The sequence below is a fragment of the Humulus lupulus genome, chromosome X (assembly GCF_963169125.1).
Source record: "Humulus lupulus chromosome X, drHumLupu1.1, whole genome shotgun sequence".
Classification (NCBI taxonomy): domain Eukaryota; kingdom Viridiplantae; phylum Streptophyta; class Magnoliopsida; order Rosales; family Cannabaceae; genus Humulus; species Humulus lupulus.
Window position 1 is genome coordinate 4,507,825 of NC_084802.1, and position 14,150 is coordinate 4,521,974.

A 14,150-nucleotide genomic window follows, 5' to 3' on the forward strand; every position below is an offset into this window, starting at 1 on the left:
AATAAGGTAATGCAATTCATAGTCCTATGGCTGTACAAAGACATGGACGACCACCAAAAAAACGTAAAGCCTCTAGGATTGAGAAACTTATTTCTATGAAGAAAAAAGTGCAAGATAACAAAGTCAAGACCCAAAGAAATAGAATTAAGGTATTACTATCTTTGATGTATTTTTTAACTTTATAATTTATATTTTTAAAGTAAAATATACTATTTTTTTTGTATTTTCTTAAAGGTTATTACAACTGAAGAAGGAGTTGTGGATGATATAGCTAAGAAAGGGAAAAATACCACCTCAATTTCAACCAAAGAAAGTGTGGTAGATGATATGCAAGAAAAAAGAACCTTAAAGGTGAAATTTATAATAATATTTATTTTCTAAGTTCATATTTTAATTTATGTTTATAATAATGAAATTGATTTATAATACAATTTTAATTTTAGGAACAACATATGCAAATGTTAACACCTTATTCATCACTTTTAAGTGAGGTGATGGGTTTCAAACAATTGGATGGAGCTTACTTTCAGTCTTCAGAATTTTGCAATTTTAGACCAAATTTTTGGAATCCAACTATATACAATACTCAAGGTAATTACTATTTATTGTCATATGCACTATTTATATATAAGTATATATATATTTAAATTCTAGCAGGATTGATAACTCAATTTATAATATTTTTATTGTAATCTGATTCTACATTTAGTCAAGGAATACAATATGAAGGAACTTCAAGTCAAGAAATATATTACCAAGACCCAAAATTGATTCATGATCACACCGAAGACATAGAATAATTGGCACATGTTTGTTAGAAGTATTTTAATTTTTAAGCTTTGGAAACATCATATTTCTATTTAGCATTGAGTAGTATGAATTCATGATAAGATTTATTTTTCAATGTTTACAATATGCAATATATTTTAAATATTTTTTTTGTCATTATTTTTTTGATAAGATGTTTGTACCAAAAATATAAAGTGTGAGAATAATGATTTTATTGTACTGAAAATATAAAGGTAATAATTGGAACGTTAATGGAAAAAAATGGATATTTTATAATGAAGGAATTATTTTTTTTTTTTGATAATTTGGAGTAGGTACAATATATAAATGTGAAAATAGTACATTATTCTTGGAAAAACAAGAGGTCAGAAATATAAGATTGGATGAAAAAAGAGATGTTGAATAATATACATAGATAATAATTACTGTGGTCCCTTATCACTGAATAATTTATATTAATATTATAGTATAATATAAAAATATGAGATTTAGAAAGAAAAAAATAGGAAAAAATAAATTAAAAAATGACAAAATGACATTACAAGTAATTGTTTGTTTTAATGGAGATAGATGGAGAAAATAGCAAAATTGGTAAATAAGAGAAGAAAGTAGTAGAATAGACTTAAGGAATGAGAAGACCAAAAGTCAATTTAATTGTATGTAGGTATAGTTGTGTGCGCGAGCTACCGGATGATAAATAAGATACTAAATAATAAAGAATAATTTATATTAATATTATAGCATAAAGATTATTGACATTAGGATGCCATGTATTGCGGTGCTCGGCACCTTATGGTGCCGAATAGCAATACTCTTAAAATCAAATCAAAATTGTAGTTACGTAAAAATTAGAGCCACCACTATATGATCAAGTTATCATAAATGTATGTGGTTTAAATTCAACCAAGTTACACTTTGTTGTATGGCAAATAAGCTCGCCTTGAGTTTGAGTTTGAGTTTAATTGGCCTATTGTGGAGCCGTTTTAATAAAAATTACATATAATTTAATATATATATATATTTTTTAAAAATAGGCTTCCTAACAAAGGTTATAGAACACTTGTACTTGATATTCTACTTTATACTTTAAAATATCTCACCAAAACAAATTTTTTTTCTATTGTACATCAAACTTTTTACGTGACACCATATGCTTCTCTATTTTTTCTCTACATCATTTGAATATTATATTTTGAAATATATTTTATTCATTTTAAAAAATAAAATAATTATATATAATAGTATCACACACATATATATACAAAAATTTATAAAAAAATTAATACAATATTTATACCTTAATGAACAGTGCTTCTAGCATAATGAATATTACTTCTTTACATGTGGAGAAATATTATTCATTAAGATAAAAAAAAAAATGTAAACTGACTCAACTTTACCTCACCTATATTACAAGGCTACTTTTACCATTTTTTTAAATAAGATATTTAACCTCATTTATTGGGAGTGCTCTAAGTATGAGTCTACCTCGCCTAAACCCAAGACCGACTTTGTACGAGTATAAGTAAAAGATCATGTTTACCTTAAAAAAAACTAAAACTAAAACTAACTTATAAGTCTCTTAAATAGTATATCTATTATTAATATAAAATAATATTATTGACGCAATTTTTCGTCGATTAAAAGTAAGAGTGAATTAAACGATATAAAGAACAAAAAAAATTTACGTGGTTCAGTAGTTAAAATTTATCTACATCTATAAGTTACTTTTATAGGGTGTTCTTAGTTAAAGTTTAGAAAATAATTTCTCAAAATTTGATTACAATAATTGAGTGTGGAAAAATAAATGAATACAACGAGTATTTATAGAACATTTCCCCTTCTACGATTATAGGGGAAGTTACAAATATCTTTATTTTAATCCAAATTACAAAATAGGTTAAATGAACAAAAATATCCAATTTTTTTTTATAAAAGTGGAACTGTTATTCAAGTATTATTACTCGAGTAATGATATGTGCACTCAAACATTACACACAGTAACACTTTTTTGAACCCTGTGTTTTTTCCATTACCTGTTTGGACCCTGTGTTTTGACAAATTACTTTTTGGACCCTGTGTTTTGACAAATGGGTAAAATAGAACCTCAAACTCAATTTTTATGAAGAAAAAATTGAATATAACAACACAGTTTTTAAGCAGAATGATTTTATTTTTGTTTTGAATTATTAGTTTGGTAAATTATTTGTGATTTTAGTCGAGAAAACATTGACCAAAATCGGGTTTAGGGTTCTATTTTAACCATTTTACAAAACATAGGGTTCAAAAAATAATTTGTCAAAACACATGGTCCAAACAGGTAATAGGAAAAAACACAGGGTCCAAAAGGTATAAACCCAAAAAAGAATAACAAAAAAACTTTACTCTCTTTTTCATGGGGAATAAAATTGTACATACAATTTTCACATATTTATGAGACAAAATTACTTCAACCAATTATATTTATTTAAAATGAGTCCCATGAAATGATTTGCCTCATAATTGTATAGCAGTGTTTATGTACATATCATTACTCATAAACTAAAATACTTTCAATTTATTTTTTTAATTGTATGTGTATATAATTACTTATATAATATAATAATATGTGTTATCATTGCCAAATTTATATATATATAAATATATATATATTTTAAGTTAAATTATGTGTATGTACAAAAGATTCTATATCTCTTCTATATAATAAGTGTGTAGATAACGGAAATTCTTGGTTTTAACGGTTTTTTATTTTTTTAATGTTAACTATAACGGAATATTCTTATATTTAACATAATAGTCTTATATTTAACCGTAGTTTGTAAACACTTAAAATAAAATAATTAAAAAAATTGAAATAGGATATTTTTGAGATATTTTACAATGATAATTATTTAAAAAAAATAAATAATTAAAAAATTTTAAAAATGATATTTTTCATATATTTTACAATGATAATTATTTTAAAATAATAAATAATTAAACAAATTAAAAGATGATGTTTTTGAGATATTTTATAATGATAATTATTTAAAAATAATAAAATCATACGTTTTATTACTTAAATAAAATTTAATTAAACTTAAGCTCACTTATTATAATAATATCATATTAAATATATATTATAATCTACTGTGAATTAGCAATGAATTGTTTTTTTTTAAACTAGCAAGAAACTTAAATTTAAAATACACGTATAATATTTAATATTACATTAAATATATAATATATAATCTATTCTTGTCACTCCCAAATTCAAAAACTAGAATAAATATAAACTTAAATAAAAATAAATAAATTATTTAATTAAAATAGAATATTTATTTCAAAATTTATATGACATTAATATAAATTAATAAAAACAATTAATAAATTATATAAACAAAACCAAACAAACGTGCAAATTGCACGTTGCTTGTGCCTAGTAAAAAAAATATGTATGTGAACATTTTGTAATATTTTAAAGGGTTTATGCATTTTTAGATCCTGTGTTTTGTCTCATTACCTGTTTGGACCTTGTGTTTTGATAAATTACTTTTTGGACCCTGTGTTTTCTAAAATAGTTCAAATAGACCCCTAAACCCGATTTTGATCAAAGTTTTTTGAACTAAAATCACAAATAATTCATCAAACTAACAACTTAGAACAAAAATACAGTCATTCTGCCTAAGAACTGTGTTGTTATATTCAACTTTTTGTTCATCAAAATTAGGTTTAGGAGGTTATTTGAACCATAGGGTCCAAAAAATAATTTGTCAAAACACAGGGTCCAAACAGATAATGAGACAAAACACAAGATCCGAAAAGGTATATACCCTATTTTAAATGTAGTATCATAATCTAATATTGTTAAGATGATTCAAAATTAAAATAAGAAGAGTAGAGGAATTAGTTTTTATTTTTTAATATTCTTCATTAGTTACATGCCAGAAAGTTCCTAACATTATTTTTGGTAGGAATGAGAACTAAGTGGATGGAGAAGAAGGGAGGGTGGGAGATGATACAATTGCAAATCCTTTTGAACCTCTCATTAGAATCGTTCTATTGATTGAAGGATTCATACTGTCTATTTTTATTTGTTAAAATAATAAATATACATTTTAAAAATTCTGTCTATTGATTTAATGACTGTGACAAATAAAATAGGGTGTGACAAAATGTCTTTTTGTCGATTTGTAACATAGAAAGGGAAGTTACAAATTTAGTTACTGATTTGTAACTCCCAAAATATCTCCATAATCAATATGTAAATGGAGTTACATATTCTTGATTTTATTTTTATGTGCTATAATATTTTATAGCTGTTAGAGATATTATTTTGACAACCAATAAGTGTTTGTATGTTATAAAATTGCATGGGAGAATAGTTAGGGCGTTTTGGCAGCTTGTAACCAAAGCTGTTACTTAGAGTTACAAATCAGTAACTTAGCAGTTTCAGTTTTGAAGCATTTTTCCATGCTAATTTGAATGCTGTAACTCCCTAAGTAACTCCCAAATCATCTCTTTAATCCCATTCTCAATTTATCATTGGTAACAGCCAAAGAGAATGGTGGAATTTGAAAATCAAATGGTGATCCAAAACTCTATAAATAGAGATCATTTGGTCACTTGTGAATATAATTTTTCCATCGATTTTAGCACTTGGCTAGAAAAAATAGGGCTTGATAATTCCAAAGAGCTATTTCCTAAACTTTGAGATTCTCTTAGTGCTAAAAGAATGGGGGGAAATAAGTTTTTAGACAAAGATTTTGAACATTGTTCAAGTCTAGTGATCTCCACTACTCTTCACTTTGGTAGTGTGAGTGAGAGTTTATTTTGTTCTTTCATCCTTATTTCTATTTTGTTTATTTGTAGACTATTGTCTTGAGTTGTATTCTTTTTATATACTTTTTCTCCATTTATTTGTATTTTCAAGTATTGAGTTGTAACTTTAGTTTATCAATCTTATTATCCAATTGTATTCTTGTCTTGAGTTATAATTTTGGTCTCTATTATTCCATTGAATTTATAATATTCTCTAATAATCAGAAGCTTATTCTCTTTTTTAATGGAAGGAGAAACGATCAAGATCTTATGAGAATCCAACTTTAAAAGGTGGTAAGACGAGGTAAGTGTAAAGGTAGGTGCTTCAAGTCACTCATGGGGTAAGAATGGTGGTTTACCTTTTTATACACTATTTTGTATAATAGTGATGATATTTTATTTTATATATTAGCTTCTTTTCATATATGAATCTTGTGTGTAGAGATTTTAACATGTTAATAAAGTATTTGTAAATATTTGTGAGATGTTAATAGGTAGGTATTTTATCCTATTACAAAATTGTTAATGAGTGATTAGTTGCCATTTATTTTGAGAATGAAGAGAATTATCGGCTATCTTTTATCCTCCAATTTAAGTGATGAGCATCTCATTTTATGAGTTAAGAAAAGATGAACATGAGGAGGTTATATCTTTTGATGGATATGTCTTGCTATTGCAAGAAAAATGGATCAAGGTGAATCCAAAATTATGAGATGCCATATTTACCTATAAGCTTGGAGTCTAAAGTGTGGTAAAAAAATGAACATATTTGAGAATTATTAAGTGATAATAATTCTTAAATATTCAATAATATATGTCTCAATAAGGAGACATTACAAAATTGGAGAATCAATTTTGAATCTTTAAACCAAAGAATGATTAATAAATTGAAGATAATTTTATTTATTTTAGTTATTAAAGATAATAAGATTATGATATGTTTAAATTAATCTCAATGATGAGATAATTTTCAATTAAATAAGTAATATGAGAAATCAAAGTTTACAAATACATCAACGTAGGTTTATTTTCTTTGATTTAAGTGTTTAAAATCGACATATTCAAATTGATTTTGATGAGAAAATCAATGGATGTCAAAGTGATGTTTTCAAAAGAATCTCAAAGAGACTCTTAGAAAATACACAAAAGTTATTTAAGTGATTTTGAAATTATTTAGACAACTAAAAGTGAAAATTAGTGATTATTTGCTTGAGAAATTTTCCCATGGTATTTGTGTGCACTTATTTCATTTTGTGAAATATTAAAAGAAAGCAAACCAAGTGAATGTTACTTTCAAATGGGTGTGCCTTACTACTTTGCAAGTAAATGAGTCAAACTAAACTAACATTGATGTTTAATTTATTTTGCCCTATTGTTGTGAAAATGTCATGTGGTTTAAGGACTCGTGATGAATTTTAAGAATTATAAGTCTAATATTATATTGGAGGATAATGTAAATGACTTAATAGAAATGAAGAGATTTCTATGTTAAAGTGATATTTCATCATCCATGAGAAATGTGGCGGTGATGCTCCAAAATTAGTAAATTAATTTTGAGAAATAATTGATTAATTTGGTCATCTTATTAAATGTATACATACAAGCTGTGTGATTTGGAATTCCACACATTCTAAATTATTTTAGCTATGTGTGTATAATATGAATAATCTAGACATGCTTGATGTTTAAATATCTTGTTTGCGAGATATTTTGTTCAAGAATGAATCAATTTAAGACATAAAAAGAGTTATAGAAACAAATAGGTTTCTTTATTCAAATCAAGATAAAATATATTATATTGGATATTAAAGTGTGAAAATAGTGGGGGTGTTGACTTGGGTCAGACTTACTATTTTGATAAAATGTGTAAATATTATATTCAAACTATAACTAGCACAAATTTTGAATATAATAATGAGAGAGGTGCATGCATAAGAAAATAAGTGATTCAAAATGGAAGCAATTTTGAGAAGTTAAGTGAAAACTTGACAAATAACTAAATCTAAAAGATTTAGTGCATCTCGAGGGATGGGACTAAACTTTCTAAAGAGATTCAGGGTTGATGGTAACCTATCTTAATACTAGTTTATTACGATCAATAGGTAATAACAAGTCATTCAAGTGAATGTTATTAGTGCTCAAAAAGTGTTTCATCTGAGATATAAGTACTAGTGTGTTACCAAATTGATGATTAAAACTAAAATATTTTTTAATAGAACTCAGTCTTGAAAAGGCAAGTATTTTAGGATAACAAAATAATGTAAGAGTTTTACCTATATAGACCTAGGGGTGGTGTCACCCCTTATGAAAATTGAGAGTCATTCTCAAGAAAGTCTATGAAGGCAATGTGCACATGACCATTAATGGTGCAAAGTGAGACAAGTAGTTCCCAAGTGAACATAACAAATGTGTGTGTATTATCATCGGTTTGTTATTGTTTAATAGTGGTTTAATGCGTCGACAACCAAACTTTCAACTAACTTTGTGATAATTACATTAAGGTGCACATTGCATTAGTTTATACACAAATGCATTAGTTTCTATAAATAGTGAGATTATTTAATCAAGTGGGGGAATATTATATTATCTTTATAATATAATGTTTGATTGATTAAATAAATGTTACAAATTATTTGTTACCAAAGAGATATCATTTAATCAAGTGGGTAAATGTTATATTATTTTATATAAATAATATAATGTTGATTAAATGAGTGTGACAAATAAAATAGGATGCGAAAAAATATCTTTTTGTCAATATGTAATATACAAAGGGAAGTTACAAATCTGGTTATTAATTTGTAACTCTCAAAATATCCCCATAATCAATATGTAAATGGAGTTACCTATTCTTGATTTGATTTGTATGTGCTATAATGTTGTATAGCTGTTAGATATATTATTTTGACAGCCAATAATTATTTGGATGTTACAAAATTGCATGGGAGAATAGTTGTAGTGTTTTGGCAGCTTGTAACCAAAGTAGTTACTAAGGCTTACAAATCAGTAACCGACACTTTCAATTTTGAAGCATCTTTTGATGCCTTGAACGTTGTAACTCTCCAAGTAACTCTCAAATCATCCCTTTAATTCCATAAACACTCAATTTATCATTTGTAAACAACCAATGGAACTAGTGAAATTTGAAAATCAAATGGTGATCCAAAACTTTGTAAATAGGGACCATTTGGTTACATGTGAATATGGTTTTTCCATCTATTTTAGCACTTGGTTGGAAAAAATAAGGTTCGATAATTCCAGAGAGCTATTTTCTAAACTTTGAGAGTTCTTTAGTGCTAAGAAAATAAAGAGAATTAAACTTTTAGACAAAAAATTTTAACCTTGTTCAAGTCTAGTGATCTTCACTACTCTTCACTTTGGTAGTGTGAGTGAGAATTTATTTTATTCTTTTATCTTTATTTCTCTTGTGTTTATTTGTATATTATTTTCTTAAGTTGTATTCTCTTCATCTACTTTATCTCCATTTATTTGTATTTTCAAGTATTGAGTTGTAACTTTATTTTATCAATCTTATTATCCAATTCTATTCTTGTCTTGAGCTGTAATTTTAGTTTCTATAAAACCATTGAATTTGTAATATTTTCTAACAATAATTTCATATAAAATTAAATAAATATATACTGTTTCATCTCCCAGAACAACTTAAAAGATTATTATTCTCTTCTGTTAACAACGTTTATAAACGGCTAAGTGTGTTAATTAACTTGAATGAACAAAAGAAAAAGCACATTAAATAATGCTTTTATAAAAAAATATATAAAAATAAAATAAAAAGTCTCTGTCATAACCTTTCCTCCCTACAATCTTGCATAATTATTCACCTCAAATCCCCAAAGCTCGGAAAAGTAAAAAAGAAGATAGATTATTTACCAAAAAGAAAATTAAGAGAAAATCACAAATATACCATTTGTGGCCCACGATTGAAGACAATATCAAGGTTCAATGTTTCACTTTATTTAATTTAATTCAGATTTTCATGCAATTATGCAAGTTTAAGGTTATACTTTTACCCAAATTCATCAATTTGTCACTCTTTGATTCCCTGTGATTTAGTTGGGGGATCTTTAATGCTCTATTTGCACTCAAACGATGTATCTTTTTTTAACAAAAGTAAAATAAAATTAATTATTTGTTTAGGGAATTTAGACATGTGGTTATTAACACCAAATTTATAGTGAATTGCCATTATAATCCTTGTTTTTGTCATTTTCAACTAAATCACTGAAAAAGACTTATTTTTTTGGAGTTATTTTGTACTTTGACCTAATTTTGATAATTTTTTATAAAATGACACATGTCTAAAATTTCGATAAGCTGTCTGAATTTTTGACTAGTTGCCTGGATTTTTTGACTACCTGTCTGAAAATTTTCCAACACCTGTCTCGAATATCATTTTACAAAAAATTATCAAAACTAGGCCAAAATACAAAATGACTTCAAAAATTGGGTTAGTTTTCCAAGAGACCCTTAAATTTATAAAAGTTTACTATTATGCCAATATTTGTAATAAGTTATAGAGTTATGCCAAAAATCCTTACGGTTAATTTCCAATAAATTGTCATTAGTAAGGCCAAGATTATTAAAAAAAAGGCTAAGAAATTTAAGTATCTATAATTTTCGTAGTTCCACTATAAAAATATAGGAGTAATAATATGTGCACAAAAAATATGTATTCAAATATTACACACAATGACGTGTCACTGCTTTTTAAAACAGTAGATCATAATTTTAATAAATGTAATTGGCTAGGCTCTGTCGCATCATTGTATGTAATGTTTGAGTGTATATTTTGAGTGCACATATCATTGCTTAAAACTACATAATAACTATCACTTTCCATGTACTAACATGTTACAATTTAATCATAGTCATTTTCTTTTGTTTCTATAAATAGTGATTTAGTTGTGGGATCTTTAATGCTCTATTTGTACTCAAGTGATGTATCTTTTTTAACAAAAGTAATATAAAATTAGCTTATTAGTTTAGGGAATTTTGGCATGTGGTTATTATTAAGGGAAAATTTTATATATACGGCATTTCACCAAAAGAATTCGAAAAATACGGTAATCCATACTTCTTACAATATTACGGTAAAAGTGAAGCCCACAATTCACGGAAGACCCAACCCAATACGGAAGACCCAACATTTCCCACCATTATATACCGAAGACCCAACCCAACCATCACAACTCGGCCAAAGTTTTTGTAACATGCTGTACTCAACATTTCCATGGATTTCAGCTAACAAAACCGAGAAAACTGGGAAAAAATGAGAAATTTTCTTCTGCAATCTACTGCAAATTTTTTGAATCGATGGGTCTACAAAACAAATTACACGATATCTGTTTTGTGGTAAGTTTCCTTGAATCGATGGGTCTTCTATTTTGTTCTTGGAACATAATTTATAGCTTTCGGAAATCATTAAGATAATTATAGCAAAAACATATATTTTAACACATATCTCCACAGAATCATAAAAAAATTTTACCATAGAAACATTTGAAAATCCTGAAAACCTTTTATAAAAAAAAGAAACTGTTACAATATTATAAAGATGTTTCTTAGATTGTCTCATCTTTAAGTTATTTGCTCTTCCTTGTGCAGAATTTGGTCATTTAAAAACCAATAAAGGGACGAGTTTATATGCTAAATTCTCATTTTGTTGGGGGATGTGTTATTGAATAGCTTGTGCTGGATTGGGTAGTTTTTAACCCATAAGGTAGTTTATATCCTATTTTGTTTTATAATGAAAATATAAAATTTCTACATATCAATCTAATTTTTCTTTTTATTCATCTGCAGCCATGAATCCAATAACATCTTTGGTATATTATGATGGTCATTGGAATGAAAATAATGTGTATGAGGATTTCAAAATGCTGGGAGTGTTAATACCATTAGATTGCTCATTTACAACACTAATGAATATCTTGTCTACAGAGTTGTCTACCATTCTGTCAACAGAAAATGCAACAATTGAGTACCAGATTGCAGAAACATTGCCTCCATTGAAGATCAAAAGTGATAGCTCTATACAATTCTACTTGGAGTGCAAAAGAAATGACAAAACACTCACAAAATACCCTTTGATAGTTTCTGTAACAGAGAACAACCAAACAATTACCTGTGGAGCACTTCAAAAGATGAGTTCTACTGTTGCTTCAAGTAGTAATAATATAGAGAATGATATTTCGGACACATCGACATTCTCTATAGATGAACCTCAAGGACTACCAAATTTTATTCAGTTGGCAGATCAAATTACAGATTTGATTTTGGAGAAGGAACGACATGAATCAATTCCTGAACATATTGGAACAGAAACTACAATTATAACTCATGCAATTTCTGATGGAATAAGAGAAAAACAGGTATACAAAAACAAAGAGGTTCTTACAACAACAATTGGTCTCTATGCCATAAAAAACAATTTTCAGTTCAAGGTCCACAAATCTTGCAAAAAAGAATATCAGTTGAAGTGCCTTGATTCAGAATGTACGTGGTCATTTCGTGCTGCAAGATATGGAAAGACAGATATGTTCCAACTTAGGAAGTTCAATCGTGCCCACACATGTTCCTTGGACATTATTCTTGGAGATCACCGACAGGCTTCAAGTAGTATGGTTGGGAATGTTGTGAAGACCAAGTTCACAGATCCAAAAACAAATTATAGACCTAAAGATATAGCTAAAGACATGTTGGACAGATATGGAGTTTCCATGAGTTACCAAAAAGCATGGCGATCTAAGGAAAAAGCAGTTAATTATGTACATGGTTCAAGTCAAGATTCCTACCGAGACATTCCACGATATCTGCACATTTTGAAGCACAAAAATCCAGGTACTGTAACAGATTTGCAAATTGATAGTATAAACAGATTTAAATATCTTTATATGGCTATGGGACAATCAATTCTAGGTTGGAAACATTGCATTCCAGTAATTGTTGTTGATGGAACATTCCTAAAAGCTGCATTTGGCGGTACACTTCTCACAGCTTCAACACAAGATGCAAATAGACACATCTTCCCATTGGCTTTTGCTATAACAGATTCGGAAAACAATGATTCATGGGAGTGGTTCTTCAGAAAAATAAAAGAATGTTATGGAGAAAGAGAAGAGTTGTGTATAGTTTCAGATAGACACGAAAGCATAGAGAATGCTATAAAAAATGTCTTTCCAAATGTAACTCATGGAGTGTGCTCCTACCATCTTTTCTGCAACATAAAGACCAAGTTTAAAACAGACGCAGAGGCAACCAGTATTGCATTTCATGCTGCTGCAAAAGCTTATAACATGGAAGATTTTGAAAAATACATGAAGGACTTGGACAGTTTACATGAAGGAATCCGTCCTTTTCTGGCCAATGAGGTTAAATATGAAAAGTGGGCAAGAATCCACTCCAAAAGTCGTAGATATGCAGCTATGACTTCAAACATAGCTGAATCCATTAATGCAGCACTAAAAGAAATGAGAGAGCTTCCAGTAACAACATTACTCGAGTGCCTTAGAAACCTGATTCAAAAATGGAGCTACAACAACAAAAAAGAAGCAGAAGCAACATTTACAGAATTGCCAAAGAAACAAGAGGAATACTTAAGAAAGAACTTTGTCAAGTCATTAAGAATGACTGTAAGTACAACTATTTCCTTTATTTATAAATACCTCTGTATTAATATACTTCCTTGTTCATTATTATAATTTCATTGCAGGTAGAACCAGCTAGCACACTCATTTACAGTGTACACAATGGTTTAACAACAAACATTGTTGACATTGCAAAGAAATCTTGCTCTTGTAACAAGTTTGATTTGGATGAATTACCTTGTGAACATGCCATGGCAGTCATTAGAAAGATGAACCTTCAGTATAAAAAATATTGCTCATATTATTTCACAAAACAAGCCATGTTGAACACCTATAATGCATCAATACATCCATTGGGAGATCCAAAAACATGGAGAGTTCCGCCTGATGTTGAGGAAATAGAAGTACTACCTCCAAAGGGAAACAGAAAAAGTGGAAGGCCAAGGAAAAAAAGGTTTGTCTCAGCAAGAGAAGGGTCTTATCAGCTTAAATGTGGAAGGTGTGGAGAGCTTGGGCACAACCGAAAAACCTGCACAAACCAGCCTCTATTGAGAACAAAAAAACAAAAAAGCACTCAAAGCTTATAGATTAAAAATACTTTTTATTTGAATTTTGAAACTTTGTATGTTTCAGTACGGTGATTGGAACATTACTTATCACTATTACTTGTGATAAAGAATTATGAAATTTTATTGAATATATGGAATATTATAAAAACTTAGGAAAAAATTTGCATCAATATATCAGAATTAATGTTCAGGGCGTTATCTGTAAATTTTTGTTACATATTTGATACAGATATATCTGAAATGAATATTAATGTAACATTTTGTTACATAATTGTTACAGATATGTTACTAGTTTCTCACAGACACTTCCAACATCAAATAAATGTGAAATAAGTTCTTTTATCAGCTTATGTTACAGTTTTGAAACAAAAATATTTGATTTTCA

General features: G+C 27.9%; 1 protein-coding gene across 1 annotated transcript; it reads left to right on the forward strand.

Moving 5' to 3' along the window:
* Window positions 1-26: 26 nt before the first annotated feature.
* LOC133804622 (uncharacterized) lies at window positions 27-13,881 on the forward strand. Its single transcript, XM_062242769.1, has 6 exons — window positions 27-149; window positions 235-351; window positions 444-591; window positions 11,413-13,241; window positions 13,322-13,695; window positions 13,830-13,881. Exons 1-6 carry the CDS (start codon window positions 27-29, stop codon window positions 13,879-13,881), a joined length of 2,643 nt encoding a protein of 880 aa, XP_062098753.1.
* Window positions 13,882-14,150: the final 269 nt, after the last annotated feature.

Excerpts from the sequence above, each read along its gene's own strand:
- LOC133804622 (XM_062242769.1), top strand. The coding sequence starts at position 27 with ATGGCTGTACAAAGACATGGACGACCACCAAAAAAACGTAAAGCCTCT. Across the intron at positions 13,242-13,321 it reads TCAAGTCATTAAGAATGACT|GTAGAACCAGCTAGCACACT; the intron begins GTAAGTACAACT and ends ATTTCATTGCAG. Across the intron at positions 13,696-13,829 it reads TATCAGCTTAAATGTGGAAG|TACGGTGATTGGAACATTAC; the intron begins GTGTGGAGAGCT and ends TGTATGTTTCAG.